The sequence below is a fragment of the Coptis chinensis genome, chromosome 6, assembly GCF_015680905.1.
Source record: "Coptis chinensis isolate HL-2020 chromosome 6, ASM1568090v1, whole genome shotgun sequence".
NCBI lineage: Eukaryota > Viridiplantae > Streptophyta > Magnoliopsida > Ranunculales > Ranunculaceae > Coptis > Coptis chinensis.
Genome location: NC_141461.1, coordinates 3072769 through 3087909, shown reverse-complemented (window position 1 = coordinate 3087909; position 15141 = coordinate 3072769). Strand labels below are relative to the sequence as shown.

Below are 15141 nucleotides of genomic sequence, written 5' to 3'. Positions count from 1 at the left end.
GTTGAATGTATTCACTGCAACATGAGTGTTGCATCGAATATACTTGGATTTTCATTTGCACTATCACTTACCACTGCAATATGGATGTTGCACTGTCAAATCCCAATGCAACATGGATGTTGCAGTGTCAAATCCCACTTTAACATGAGTATTTTGGGTCAAATGCAACATGAGTGTTGTTTGAGGTTTAAATTGGTGATGTTTGTTTGAGTTTTGAGGCGTGTTTTCCACTGAAACATCCATGTTGTAGTATAAAAAAGCACACTGAAACATTCATGTTGCAGTCGTAATTGGTTGAAACAAGCTACTAATTCATTAGTTTTCTTTCAAGTTACGCAGCAAGGGAAGGCCGCTAAATCTAAACTTAGCCTTCCGAAACAAAATAAAGATGCAACTACCTCAACGAGCAAAACCCAAAAACGAAAGGCAAAGAAAAGATAGAGGAGAAAAGTAAAGAAAATTTGGTGAAAAGCGAGTTGTTGAATTATAGGTCCAGTTTAAAGTCAATGATTGCTATTATGGATTTGATTAGAGCTGATATAACGGAAGTACATAAGGAAAAAATGATGGATACACCGTTTGCAAATCTTTTTAGTGTCTTTATTGAAAATAGGGTGAATGTTAAGACCACAATAAAAGCAAATATTGATGTTTGGTCAGTTTTGAAGGCATACAAAATTCATTATTAGTGCTATCAGTTTGATACCTCATCAGTTTCATTAATGCTATCTTTGAGAAGCTGGCTCAGGAATCTTCAAGGCTTGCAAGGTACAACAAGAAGCCCACCATCACTTCTCGGGAGATTCAGACTACTGTTCATCTTGTTCTTCTTATTGAATTGGCTAAGCATGCCGTTTCTGAAGGCACCAAGGCAGTTACCAAATTTACTAGTTCTTGAAGATGTTTGTTTAGGGTTTGTTTCAATGTTTCAATGTTTCTATCTTTAGTATTTAGTATTAGAATGTTTCAATGTTAGTGGTGTCGATGTAATATATAGTTGATTTGGAACCTATGAATCAGAGTTAGATCTTTTGTGAATGAAATTAGGGTTTATGGTGTTCTCTATTTTGGTTGATTTCTTCATTCGTTTTACCTAGTTCAGATCTGAGATGGTTTGATTACAATGCCAATCTGGTGTTATTGGCGTAAATTTCTATAACCAGTTATAATTGATGATGGTTATGGATCTTGAATTGGAATGATGGCAGTTAAGAAAATGTTAGCATAATTGTAAAGTTTGGTTACTTTTTTATGCCTAAATTGATGAAAGGTTGTGGTACTGAGGCTTCTGTTTCGTCATTTCTTGAGAATTTGGTACTTCATAAATCCCATTTTGTGCTTAGGTTCATTCTTGTGAATTGTGATTGTTGTTATGAATGGTATCCTTGTCCAATAGGGGTTGCAATGTTTTGTTGTGTTGGTGGGCATCATAGTGAATGTGCAGTAAAGTTCACCCTATATAGGATGACCTACAATCCCTGCAATTTGTATCAGTAGACGTTGAATGCCTCATCAACCAGTTGCTTCCTAAATTCCAAGTTTCTAATGTCTACATTATGAGTACATGATTCCAAAGACAAAAACACCAAGTTTAAAAGGAAGCATCAAACTATGTAGTTGCAGTACATAGCATGACACCTGTAAAATGGAGAAGTCTCCTTTAAAAGAGATGGGTTCGAAGTAAAAATTACGCATTCGCATGCAATATGCAATATGAATGTTTCACTCTCAATTACAACTACAACAGACTACAACATGAATGTTGCACTCTCAATTACAACTGCAACATGAATGTTTCACTCTCAATTACGACTGCAACAGACTGCAACATGAGTGGTGCACTATCAATTACAACTGCAACAAGAATGTTGCACTCTCAATTACGACTGCAACATGAATGCTGCACTATCAATTACAACTGCAACATGAATGTTGCACTCTCAATTACGACTGCAACAGACTGCAATATGAATGTTGCACTGTCAATTACGCCTGCAACATGAATAATTTTACAGACTATAAATTTCATTATAACAAATGAAAAATAAAACAAACCGACTAGCGAATAATCTCAAATGAGTATCAACATTCCATAAAAGTATACAATGAATATCAATTTCTCATTAATAAATGTCAAAAGACCAAACATAAAAATCTCAATTAAGACAACTAAAAACATATGGTTTGCCGAGAACATCAAAACTGATCATAGACTAACGAATCACACTGGTGCTTTCAATTCTTTTCTTCTTGGGTCTACCAGGACCAATCTTCGGACTACACGGATAAACCGCAGGAGAATCAGGCATGCATCTTAGCATAAAACCATTCGGAACTGGCTTGATAGAATGTGAGTAGCATTGCCTGAACGCAATCACCGTATATCCTTCATCAATGTAGCCATAAAAGGAATCACCCTTACTACCAATACAGGCAATAGCATGTATGCAAGGGAAATTCGTCGAAATCTCATTTTTGACATCGATAATTGAAGAAGACGGACCAATACGACTCGCGAGAGTCAAATTTTTGTAGGATATAACTCCAAGAACAGTAAAATCCATCCTACAACACAAAATTGAAATAAAACTAAAAATTACAACAATTCCATTATCTCAAAAGAGTGCAGGTTATATTATTCAATGAAAAAATGATCAAATCTGAGAGATGATGATGAGTTAAATTATCGATGAGTCAATTTCCATCTTTTGCTTGCCCTAGATAACATAATAATAGAAGTGTAGGTGTAAATAAATGTACCTTAGTGGTGACAGTTCCAGAAAGTCCAGCAAAAGGAGAACAAAGAAGAAAAGAGAAAAGATGGTCTCAATTTCAGTCCAATCACGATATGAGAAATCACCATTGCTAATTGAGGAAGAAAGAAATTAAGTAACAACTTTCATATAAAAGGGTATGTAAGGTATTTTGAAAAAACAATAAAGGTGCGGTTGGTTTTTTCTCACAAACTCATCGAAAACGAAACCTTTATTTCGCACTTTTACAAACCGGGTGGGCTTTAGACATAATTCAAAAAGTCAACGGGCTTTAGGCTAATAAAGACCGGAATCAGGGTTTTGAACCTAGTTTTATGTTATAATTAAAGGGTTATTGAAAGGAGATTTATAACTTAATCAGATTTGTGAATTTTTGTAATGAAGTGAACTTTTGTTTATTTAAAATTTTTTATCGGTTTCCAATTATTGGAATAGTTAAATGGATAATGGGTTTTTGGAAGTTGAGAGTGCATCACACCTCGAAAGTCGAAGAGTCGAGAACAAATATTATTTTTCCAATTTTGTCGAAAATCGGGGTGACACCGACCCGGCCCTTTTAACACCCCTAATCCTTTATTCTCCGTCTTACATTCTTTACCTAGAGGATCTAAGTTAGGAATTGGTTGAAGGGCCATGGATTAGGAGGGAGGTGGGCAATGTGGGCTACACCACCACCTCTCCCTATTAGGTAGATGATTGCAAGAATTTAACTTCATTTTTTTTAATCTGTTCTTCCAGAATGTATTAAATCCTAAGATCCTTAAAATCATTTTACATCTTGAGTAATCTTTTTTTCAATAAACATCTCAATTAATCAAAAGCCCAAAATGCCTACCAAATCTGAGTAAATTCCTACTGTCTCAATCTTTACAAGTTATAGTGCTTTAATTTTGTCATGTCACAAAATTAATTCCTTATTTGTGCTAATAACCCAAAAGTTTGATATCAAACCTCATGGATGAGATCATCTCCTTAGAAGTTATTCGCACAGTTATATGTACGAAAAAGTACAACGTAGTACATGCACACCTACTAGCCGCTACTATTACTATACACAAGTATGCGAATCGTGCTAAGCATCGGTGTTTTTTCAAGTCTTTAAATCTGTCGCTCTAACATCTTTTGGATATTATGATTTTTTGAATTTTAGTTCTAATCTAAAAAATAATATAAAAACATTAGGAGGGGTTGAATATAATTTTAGTGACGTGAATGAGGTTTTCAAAATTATTTTAAATAATATGAAGCTATTTCTAATTTCAATAAAGTGAGGGAGCTTTTTGTAAATTGTTTAAAAAGGAGGGAACTGATTAGAGTAATTAAGGGAGGTGGTTCTAAAATCTTAAAATAGAGAGATTAGAAATACACTGTTCGGTTGAGAAGTGTGCCTCCTAAAGACCCGGCTATCATATTACTATACATCTGCTGATCTGCATAAGAATCACAAGGCGAACAGAAGAATGCGCAAGAGGATTGCTAGCAGCAGGCAAGACACCTTGTAAGTTACATACATCATCTACATTAAAAGGCACATATTTGTCATAGGCATGTGTAAGTACCCTCCGTTCTCAAGCATATTACTACAGCACACATGTCCACAATCCAGGTCGTATCTTCACAACTCGTACATCACCAGCTCATACCATGCCACCATGAGGTAATAACAACCTAGACTCAGGTCGTCCCAATCATCAGTTATAGCCATATATAGAATCAAATGATCTAGCGCGATCCAGGAGCTCAGTCAACGCACCAATCAAGGAAACATTTACTTTGTAACATCAAGCTAGTCTGCTAGTGTAATAACGAATCATCATGATAGCACAAAATATGGATCTACACTTGACAACAGCCTGGAGCAAATAAGGAAGGTCAACTCAAACATCTATAAGTAGAAAGAGATAAACTACGTGAGGCTTGATTCAAGTTTGACCCAAGGAACTTGATACGTGTCACACCCCGAATTTCGACAGAATTCGGAAAAACAATATTTGCTCCCGACTCTTCGATTTTCGAGGTGTGATGCACTCTCAACTTCCAAAAACCCATAATCAGTTTAAATATGCGGATAATTAAAAACCAATAAAAATTTCAAAGAAACTAAAGTCCTATTCATTTCAAAAATTCACAAATCTGATTAACTTACAAATCTCCTTTCAACAACTCTTTAATTATCATTATAACTGAAAATACAAATTACATTTGTCTCAACTAAAATCTATAACACCTTCAGGGAAAACAAACATATTCTGAATGCGACGCTAATGCAAACCACAAGCAGCAACTAACTTTCTTCAACACTAAACCTGTCAAGACTTATCAACTATGTTCATTTAATGAACACACCCGATAAGCAAACATGCAAATCAGGTCAGCATTATATATAAACAATGTTGTTGTGAGTAGCCCTAAAATATAATATATACTTGTACATATATTTACACACTAAATAAGGCAGTTAGTTCCTCCACCGAGGTGCCGTAACCTCCAACGAATAATACAACATCCTTAAGTACAATAATTAAGGCAGGTAATTCCTCCATTGAGGTGCCTTAGCTTCCCAACAATAATACAAAGGCATTTAGTTCCTCTACCGAGGCGCCTTAGGTTCTAACTAAACTACTAACCAGCTAAACATATTCTATACTTACCGCATTTCATGCTCAATTACAGAGTGGGTTGTCTCTGCACAAGTAATTAGGTTGACCCACCATTCTGCAAAACCATATACAATCATATATTTAAAGATATATCATTAACCAACATATTACCATAATTATATTATTTAAGGCTTTCTTTGCATGTCCCTAAAATCACGTCGTATCTATGTCTTACCTAGTTTCCCTGGCTACCACAATCGCTACCCAACGCTGAACATGTATATCCACATGCCTCCCCTCACATAATGAACCACTCCGTGCGTAGCTATCCTAAGCGGGATATCACATACCAGGTAACCCTCACACGAAAGTAATTATGTGAGTATTGCCACTATTCGGCATAAAATATCACGCGTCTCGCTCTAATTTTGCGAACGGAATAATCAAGCCACTATTCGGCTACGCCAGAAGGGCCATTCAGATTCACTGAAACGCCAGAAGGGCCAATCAAATTACTTATGCCCGAAGGGCCATTCAGATTCACTAAAATGCCAGAAGGGCCAATCATATCACATACGCCCATCACTAGGGCCAAATCACATGAGTTGTGGTAGCTAGGTTCTAGGATTTTCATTACGTAATTTATTCAGGTGTCATACCTTAATATCTCATAACCATTTCACTCTATCACGTGCCAAATAAATTATTGCACTATACCACCATATTTGAAAAATCTCAATAATAATTTTTGTTCTACCTCAAGTCAGTATACTTAATTGTACTGAAGTTCAACGTTTCTCGTTATAATACAATCCACATTATCACGTGCCAATACTATTCATTGTACGATATCCAAGTATCTCTGTATCAAATCTCGAAACTTATAATTTCACGTGCCAATCATATATTGCACTACACCATATAGAATATCTCAAGCCTTCAAAAATACTACAATTCATTTAAGTAACAACTCATAAAAGTAATCAATCATGTACTGTATTCGTTCAATATATTTATGTGAACTCAATTCACCATTAAAGCCCAATAGTAAAGTCCATGAACCTAAGTCCGTATATAATTTAATTCTCATAAAAATGTATATATCTAAGTCTTATAAGAATTTCACTCTTGTTACGTGCTAATATTTATATGCTTTACACACTACTCACGTCAAATCTCAATTAGATAATGACAAACCAATTTTTGCATGCTTCCATAACATTTTAGCATTTGCTTTGTCCATACAATTTACAACATAAAATGTAGCACAATTAAGCATTCCACCATCACAATCAAAGCCCAAAAATCTAAATATTTAAAGACCCCATTTGGATCTATATTAAGTTATATGAACCGGCCCCAAAACAAACTTAGAAACTGGCCCAAAGAAAGCACTAGTTAGTTTTGGCCCAAGCCCAAAAGTCTAAAACCAACTTATTTATTCGACCTGACCCAATTGGGGACATAAGGACCAGCCTACATAAAATTAGAAACCGGCCCAAAGAATACATGAAATTTTGTCCCAAAGACTAAACTAAAAAGGCCCAAACAACTAAGTTATTTCGGCCCAACCAAACAAAATAGAAGTGGCCCAACCAAACCAAATAGAATCGGGCCCAAAGAACTAAACCAAACTGGTCCAAACTCAAAAGAAACTTGGCCTAAAACAACTTAAACTAAAATTGGTCCAAAACTTAACTAAACTGGTTTGGCCTAACAACTAAAACTGAAACCGGCCCAAACCAAATAGAATACGGCCCAAGGCCCAACCAATAAACAATGTAGTCTCCCTCACCTCACGGCCGCCCGGTCTAGCCAGCTCTCCTCTCCTCCACCAGCCACCACTGACCACCCACCGGCACTCCAACTAACTGAAACCACTCAGGAGGAAAAACCCAACCAAAAGACACCAAAAATTGGAAGTGAGACTAAGTGCACTGGGTCGCGATCTCGGTCACCCAAACCAGCGCACCAGCTCAATCCCGCCACCATCGATTCTTCTCCTCCTCTACTCAGCTCACTTCCTCATTCCACCGGTTTTATCCCCCATGAAAAACCTTACCACTTTAATACACACAAAAACTCGATTCATTACTTCGATCCCCCTTCATCAAATCTAGATCTGGTTTCGTGCCACCATTAACGCCGGACTCAAAGCTTCAATCCGACATATTGTCCAGCCCCCAATCAACCCTCAACAACTAATAACCAACCCATAACCAACATCACAACAAAAAAAGAAGTTCAAATCATAATTTAGACGATTTCTTGCGACGCCATTACTGGCCTTTCAAGCTCCAATAGCCCACCCAATTTCAATCCCGACGTCCAACCAACACACCACATCCAAAACATAATATATAAAAGTTCAAACAGTATATAGGGACGACTTCTCTGTCTCTCATTTTATCAATAGCTTTGGACAAGTTTTCCGGAGACAGAGTTGGTTCTTCAAACAATAATCAATATGGTAAACATAGTTAACCCGAAATAACATGCCTTACTAAAACAGAACCATAACACACCAAAACAGAATCCTAATACAGTATATGAATAGAAAAGAAATCGAAGGTAACAAGAATTTTATAAAATAAAAATCCATAAAATATCTACTCACCTGTATTAAAAACTCCACGAATCCCTCATCGTCCGAATCGTTGCGCTCCAACTCTCTAGCAAGCGAACCGCCTCCATTTTATTTTATTTTTTTTATCTAAAAACCTTATTCTCTGGAAAAATATGAATATACACCTGGGTTTGAAACCTAAGCCCAACATAGACTCGGGCCCAGAAATCAGGCCCACATATCCCAAATCCAATCCAACAAATTTTTAAAAAATTAATCAATTAATTAATAAATAAATAAATACTTATTTTAAATACGAGCGTTACATCTATATACATCTCAAAAGAATCTCGTCCCAAGATTCGGAAGTAAATCTATACGAACAAATAACGTTGATTATTAACTTAGAACCTACATAAGAATGTACAGAGATTAAACTTAAACAAGATAACGTTGATATTAATTATTTTAAATAATTCAAGAATATATGTCCTCATGCCATTACAAAATCTATTATAGTTTAACTGTCTATATTAAAACAAATTATTACTGTCACTTAAACACCATATAAATATATCATTTCTCATTAGCATGCAGTTTCTTGACACGTAACAGCCTCTACGAAAAATAATATTTTACTTAAACTAATCAATAATATGGAATAAGTTCATCCCTGCATAAAATATTATGGAGTTTTTTTTCATTATCATGCACAAAAGAATATTAATGCCCTAATACACTTAAAACAAAAATTACTTATGTTATTGAAACTACAATAAAAATCTCAAATATTTTAATTAAGTGTACTCCCGTTTCATATGAGTCAATTCGAAAGGGAACCATCAAATTAAAAATACAAACAATAATATGAATCAATAATGTTAAGTTCACTACTCTAAACACCAATGTATCATCATCAATAACGCATTAAAACACTCTTATTTAATTTTTTATATCAATTTCTTTTCATGCATATATCAAAATTTATTTTCTTTTACTAGTAAACTATTTTTTTTTTCTTACTAAACAAACAAATAAAGTTTCTCTTATTATCATGGATGACAATCTAAGCAACGGACATGCTACGCATTTCATAAGAAAATTGAAACAACAAAATGCATAAAATTTGTAGGTTGTTTCATGATCGACTACTCACTATGATAACCCATGGATCTAAAAGTATAATAAAACTTTGACACACTAACACATTTTAATCACACAAGAATAAAATTAATTAATCGGCAAAAGTTATAGAGAACGGATGAATTACACTAATTATTACGCATGTGAAATCTATTGAAATGTCACAGGATAGTAACAACCTCAAACAATAAAACTTTATATTTACTTTAGTCATGCTCTCAGAAACCTTTTTATTTTATTATTTTATTGTATCCACAAATATTATTTATTTGCATTGTCAACCAACATATTAAGGAACTCTAACTCAAGTTTATGCAATTATTATTTATCAACATGAGAGGAAGATAAACAATCAAATATATCATACTCTCATTTCAGCAAACAAAAATGAATCATTTAAAACTATACAAATCATGAACATGAGAACAACCATTGAATCCTAATTCAGGAATGCAACTAGATCAAATATAACTCATATTTAAAATTTTTTTTTTTTTTCATATCCCTCCATCAAAATTATATAGACTGAAACCAAACAAGTAAGAAGAAATACTCGAATATGCAAAAATCAATGTGAAACTAATTTAACAATATTAATCAATCCTGTCATAATTTATAAACATGAAATACACTTATAAGACAAAATAAACATTTGTTTGCTGTTGAAGTAAGATCATCATTATATTAAGACATCCTCTACATAAATTCCAATATGGTTTACGCCTACCAATTATCACAATTATTTTAATTAATCATTAATAACGCAACATTAGGAAAACAACCTACACATGCATGTCTTATTAGTGAAACAATATTATCATCATATATATATATACACGGTAATAGTTCATCTATACACAACAATATAAGAAAGCGTGCATACACAAGTATACACATCTCAAAAGGAATGCACATATATTTTATTTATTATTCTGTCTATTTCTAACTAATCACCTCTAACAAATTAATCTCTTATACTTTAAAATATTATTCATTCATTAAAGTGTACGAGTGACGCGAGATAGTTTCTCCAACACAGAAGCAATTAGTTCATTATTTAGTACGTCACAAAGTCATCAGTTAATGCAGCACACTCAATATAGATTAAAATATCTCATTGTTTCTTGAATAATAACATAACACTCAAATACAAAGTTCACAGACATGTTGTCGTACTTAATCTATACTCCATGTGAAAATGAACACCAACAATAAAACAATATTATAGTAGCACACATCATTTTGATCAATTTCGTTAATAATTAACATATTACACATATAACCACTCCGCATATGACAAGGAAAATGAAAAGCATTTTATATGCACCCCACAAAAGTAACTAATATAAATATACACATTACACATACAAACAAATCAAGAAAAATATTGACTCGCTTTATTTCTGTATCTCTTTTATTTTCTTTGTAAAAATAAAACGACTAGCGAAAATAATTTTGAAAATAATACTTCCTAAACACTACCCATAAACCACGATCTGAGAATCACTTAGACTCACCCAAGTCTAAGCTAACCAAATGCTCTTATACCAAACTGTTACACCCCGAATTTCGACAGAATTCGGAAAAACAATATTTGTTCCCGACTCTTCGATTTTCGAGGTGTGATGCACTCTCAACTTCTAAAAACCCATAATCAGTTTAAATATGCGGATAATTAAAAACCAATAAAAATTTCAAATAAACTAAAGTCCTATTCATTTCAAAAATTCACAAATCTGATTAACTTACAAATCTCCTTTCAACAACTCTTTAATTATCATTACAACTAAAAATACAAATTACATTTGTCTCAACTAAAATCTATTACACCTTAAGGGAAAACAAACATATCCTGAATGCGACGCTAATGCAAACCACAAGCAGTAAGTAACCTTCTTCAACACTAAACCTGTTAAGGCTTATCAACTATGTTCATTTAATGAACACACCCGATAAGCAAACATGCAAATCGGGACAGCATTATAAACAATGTGGGTGTGAGTAGCCCTAAAATATAATATATACTTATACATATATTTACACACTAAATAAGGCAGTTGGTTCCTCCACCCACTACAACAAATATGACATATGACATCACTAATTTTAGATCACTTTCAGTGAAGTGATGTCATATGAAAACTATGACATCACTTTTCTCAACATGTGATGTAATAATTATTACAATCTTTTTTTAACATCACTTATTTAAAAGACTGATTTAGTAGAGTTGTACAACATCATTTTAATAAGTGATGTCATGATAGTGATATAGTAACACTTTTTTACGTCACTCGCCGTATCACTTATAAAGTGATGTAATATCTATGTATTCAACATCACTTTAAAAGTGTTGTTACTCACCGTGTCACTTATAAAGTGATGTAATATCTATGTATTCAACATCACTTTAAGAGTGATTTTGCCAAGTTTTTGAAATCACTTGTGATGTGACTTCCAGAAGTGTTATTAATGATATACCTATTAATTATTAAGTTAATTAGTTAGAAAAACAATCGAAAAAAAAATTAGGTTAAATAGAAATGAAATAGGCGCGTGATTGGTTTGCTAGACCAAGGTCCAAAATATTGAATTCGGTGAATATTTCGATGTACCTAAAAATCGATATATATCGAATATATCAGAAATATCAGAGATATCTATTTTTTTGTTGACCAGTCAAAATTTTGTTTTGTATGTTGATATATCGAAAATATCGTCGATTATATCGGAAATACCGTCACAATATATCGGTCAAAGTCAATACTTTATATCGGAAATATCGTATATATCGGTCGATATATATCATTATATCGGAAATTGCGATATATATTGGGAAAAAAATAATTCAATATTCGGTTGAGATATATCGAATATTTCTATATCGGTGTACCAAAAAAACGAGATATATCGGATATATCTCCGATATATGGGCGATATTTTGGGCATTGTCCTAGCCGAGAAATAAAAAAAATAAAGAGACCGCGGTTTTTTCTAGTTAATATATTTTGGTTTCCCTTTTGAATAGAAAAACCATCGAAAAATTAATTTAAATAGAAATTAAACAGCCACTGGTTTGCTCGACTACCCTTAAACCAAAATTAGAAAAAAAAAACCGCCAATTCGATACTGAAAATTTTGGTTTCGCGCTAGAACTTGGTATAAGTTATACTTAGGGCAAACTATTATGGGAAAAATCAGAAAGTCGGCTGAAAATTATTGCGAAGCAGGTTTGTTTCTTCCTCCTTTCTTCCTCCCCTCTTGATTTTCTTCTCATATACCAGTTTGAAATTAACTAATTTATACCTTGTTTTCATGATTTCTTCAAAAAAAAGAATCTTCTTTTTCAGTTACACGTGAGTAAAGGAAGAACGCAAACAGGTTCCTATTTTTTTTTCTCTCCCTCTCTCCATACTTTCGATTTCCGATATTTTTTTGTGTCATTAAGTAGTTTTTTTTGTGTGTGTGGAATTGGGCATGATGATACTGCAATGGTGATACTTGATGTCTAGATGGTAGTCATGGAATCCGGTTTTACAAGTTACAAGATAACTCATGGTGTGTATTCAAAAGGCCTACATGTAACTAAACTTACCGGACATAAGTCATTATAATGTCTTACTACATTAGTGAGGCAAGTATTTATTGATTTTTAATGCTTTGAATGCAAAGGTAGTTTAAGCCTTTAAAAGTGATCTCTTTGAAATCACCATTCCTTTCATGTCGAAATCGAGTTTCTTTTCTTCTCTAGTAACAAGTTTTGGAGCAAATCCCCTCGTTATATAGTTAGGAGAAAAGGTTGCTTGTACATTTTGGCTTCCAGATTTTACTTGTTGTTTGAAGTTCAATATTCCGCAAGTCACTTGGGACCAGGCTACATAAAACAGTTTTTGTATTACATATCAACATTAGAAACTTAAGGTTGTCATAGGATGCATCTATTATTTTGTCTCTTGTAAATTATTCGGATAAAATAGCTGATTTAGTACAATTTCCTTATGGGTCTTTGGAACGTTATAATTTGTAATCTTGAGATGTATCTTCATTGGGTGTTAAGCCATCCGTAATTTGAGTAAGTTGTTGGTCGTATGTTTGGAAAATGTTGATAGCACTATCCATGGTCTTTGTTTTTGAATATTTTATACTATGAGATGGGGGTAGTAGAGCAAGTTCCTCGACATTGAAGCGGGATTAGTTGGAATTGAATGGAAAAGCAACTCCATTTCTCTTGGCCTAAACTTTGGAATAAACGATTGTGACCTTGTGATAATTGCATATACTCGGTTTATGGCTTAGTGCGGTTGATGATATCTGCTCTAGTGTTAATTACACGACCTCGACTATCAACTACAGAGGTCATTTTGGAGGAGAAACCATGCACTTTTGGGATCTCCATTTCCTTGGTTTGAACCTTTAAGCTCTTATTGATGTGGCCACACTTTGGAATAAGAGAATGTGACCTTGTGAAGGTCTTAATTACATATACTCTCGGTTTTATGGTGGGTTAGCGGCGGTTGATGATATCTGCCCCAAGTGTTAATTACACGACTATGACGTTCAACTACAGAGGTCATTTTGGAGGAGAAACTATGTGTTTTGGGATCTCCGCCTCCTTGGTTAGAACCTTTAAACTCTTATTTATGTGGCGGACTTTTGGAATAAGAGAATGTGACCTTGTGAAAGTCTTAATTGCATATACCGTGGTTTATGGTGGGTTAAGCGGTTGATGATATCTGCCCAAGTGTTAATTACACGACTATGACGTTCTCATCTGCAGAGGTCATTTTTGGAGGAGAAACTATGCTTTTGGGATCTCTGCTCCTTTGTTAGAACCTTTATGCCCTTATTTATGTTCTTAGCTTAATTTAACAAAGATGTAAATCCCCGATTCGGTAGGGGAAAAAGGGCTAAGTGGCAATTGAAGTGAGTGAGCTAATGCCTACTTCACATATCTCCGAAAATGCCTCCTCGATAGACATCTTGTTTCTGCCTACGATCATCTCAAACACCACAATCAAAAGCATGTCTGGTGCAATGTGAAATTTCAGCTCTATGGTTGGGCATACATGCTTGGGTATATTTGTTTTACACTACAAAAGATAAGTTTGTTTGCTTTCTTTTCGGTTTTGTGTTGGTTCAGTTTATTTTCAAAGACCGTAATCTATTTACGTGAAGATGCGGTGGTCGCGGACTTCGTGCCCTTTTGGGTAATTAGCTAAGTGGTTAGATGGGCTACTTCAAATTCCAATAATGGGACTTTATGCTAAACAAAGATGTGGCAACATTTTGACAAATACATTTAACTTCGTGCCTATGGCTCCCCGTATTAAGGTCCGGGCAAATGTTTTGAATGTCGACATCATAAAGAGCTTTTCAAGTAGTTACTAGTGATCTTCCCGTTGGTAATTAAGTGCTTTCGAGGTTAGGTTGAATTCTTTAGTGAGGGCTGATATATTCATCATGCCCAAAGCTTTGTGCTTATTATAATTGGCTTGAGGGATTATAATGGTGCGGCAAATGCAATCCGTATAAATTGCAGTTGGGATGAAAAGCTATTTTTAATGGAGTGCAACCTGAAATCATGGGTATCCTAATTCCTATCGTAAACAACGGCAAATTTGCTAATAGAAATGCCAAAGATGATTTTGTCGGACCACGGTTTTCTGTCCACCCGCCCGGTGTTATTGACCGGCCTTGTTACGGTTAATTCACCTCATTATAATGCGAACATCAAATGCCATTAATTTTGGCTCTGGCGGTTAATTAAAACTGACTATCTTTGACATTTACGTAGCAAAATTTGCTTTAACCGGGAAGCCTATTGTCTCTCTTATTAGTGAGAAAAATGGGTGATCCACTGAATGCCTAAAATGCTCAATTAGGAGTTTAGGGCGCACCAAAGTTTAAAAAACGCTGCAAGATTAGGACACACCAATGTGGGTGATCGATGAATGCCTATAAATGCCGCAAAGATTAGGACAGACCAAAGTGGGAGACTAAATGCCCGAAACCACTGCATCACAAGAATTGCACCTCATTTGGCATGTTATTACAGATG

The 15141-nt window shown here is 34.4% G+C and overlaps 1 protein-coding gene across 1 annotated transcript; it reads left to right on the top strand.

The window, feature by feature from the left end:
• Positions 1–506: 506 nt before the first annotated feature.
• On the top strand, positions 507–898 carry LOC147490761 (histone H2B-like). Its single transcript, XM_086567107.1, has 2 exons — positions 507–655; positions 715–898. Exons 1-2 carry the CDS (start codon positions 507–509, stop codon positions 896–898), a joined length of 333 nt encoding a protein of 110 aa, XP_086423233.1.
• The last annotated feature ends 14243 nt before the right edge of the window (positions 899–15141 follow it).

Coding starts and splice junctions, on each gene's coding strand:
- LOC147490761 (XM_086567107.1), top strand. CDS start 507: ATGATTGCTATTATGGATTTGATTAGAGCTGATATAACGGAAGTACAT. Junction 656..714: donor AAAGCAAATATTGATGTTTG/GTCAGTTTTGAA, acceptor ATACCTCATCAG/TTTCATTAATGCTATCTTTG.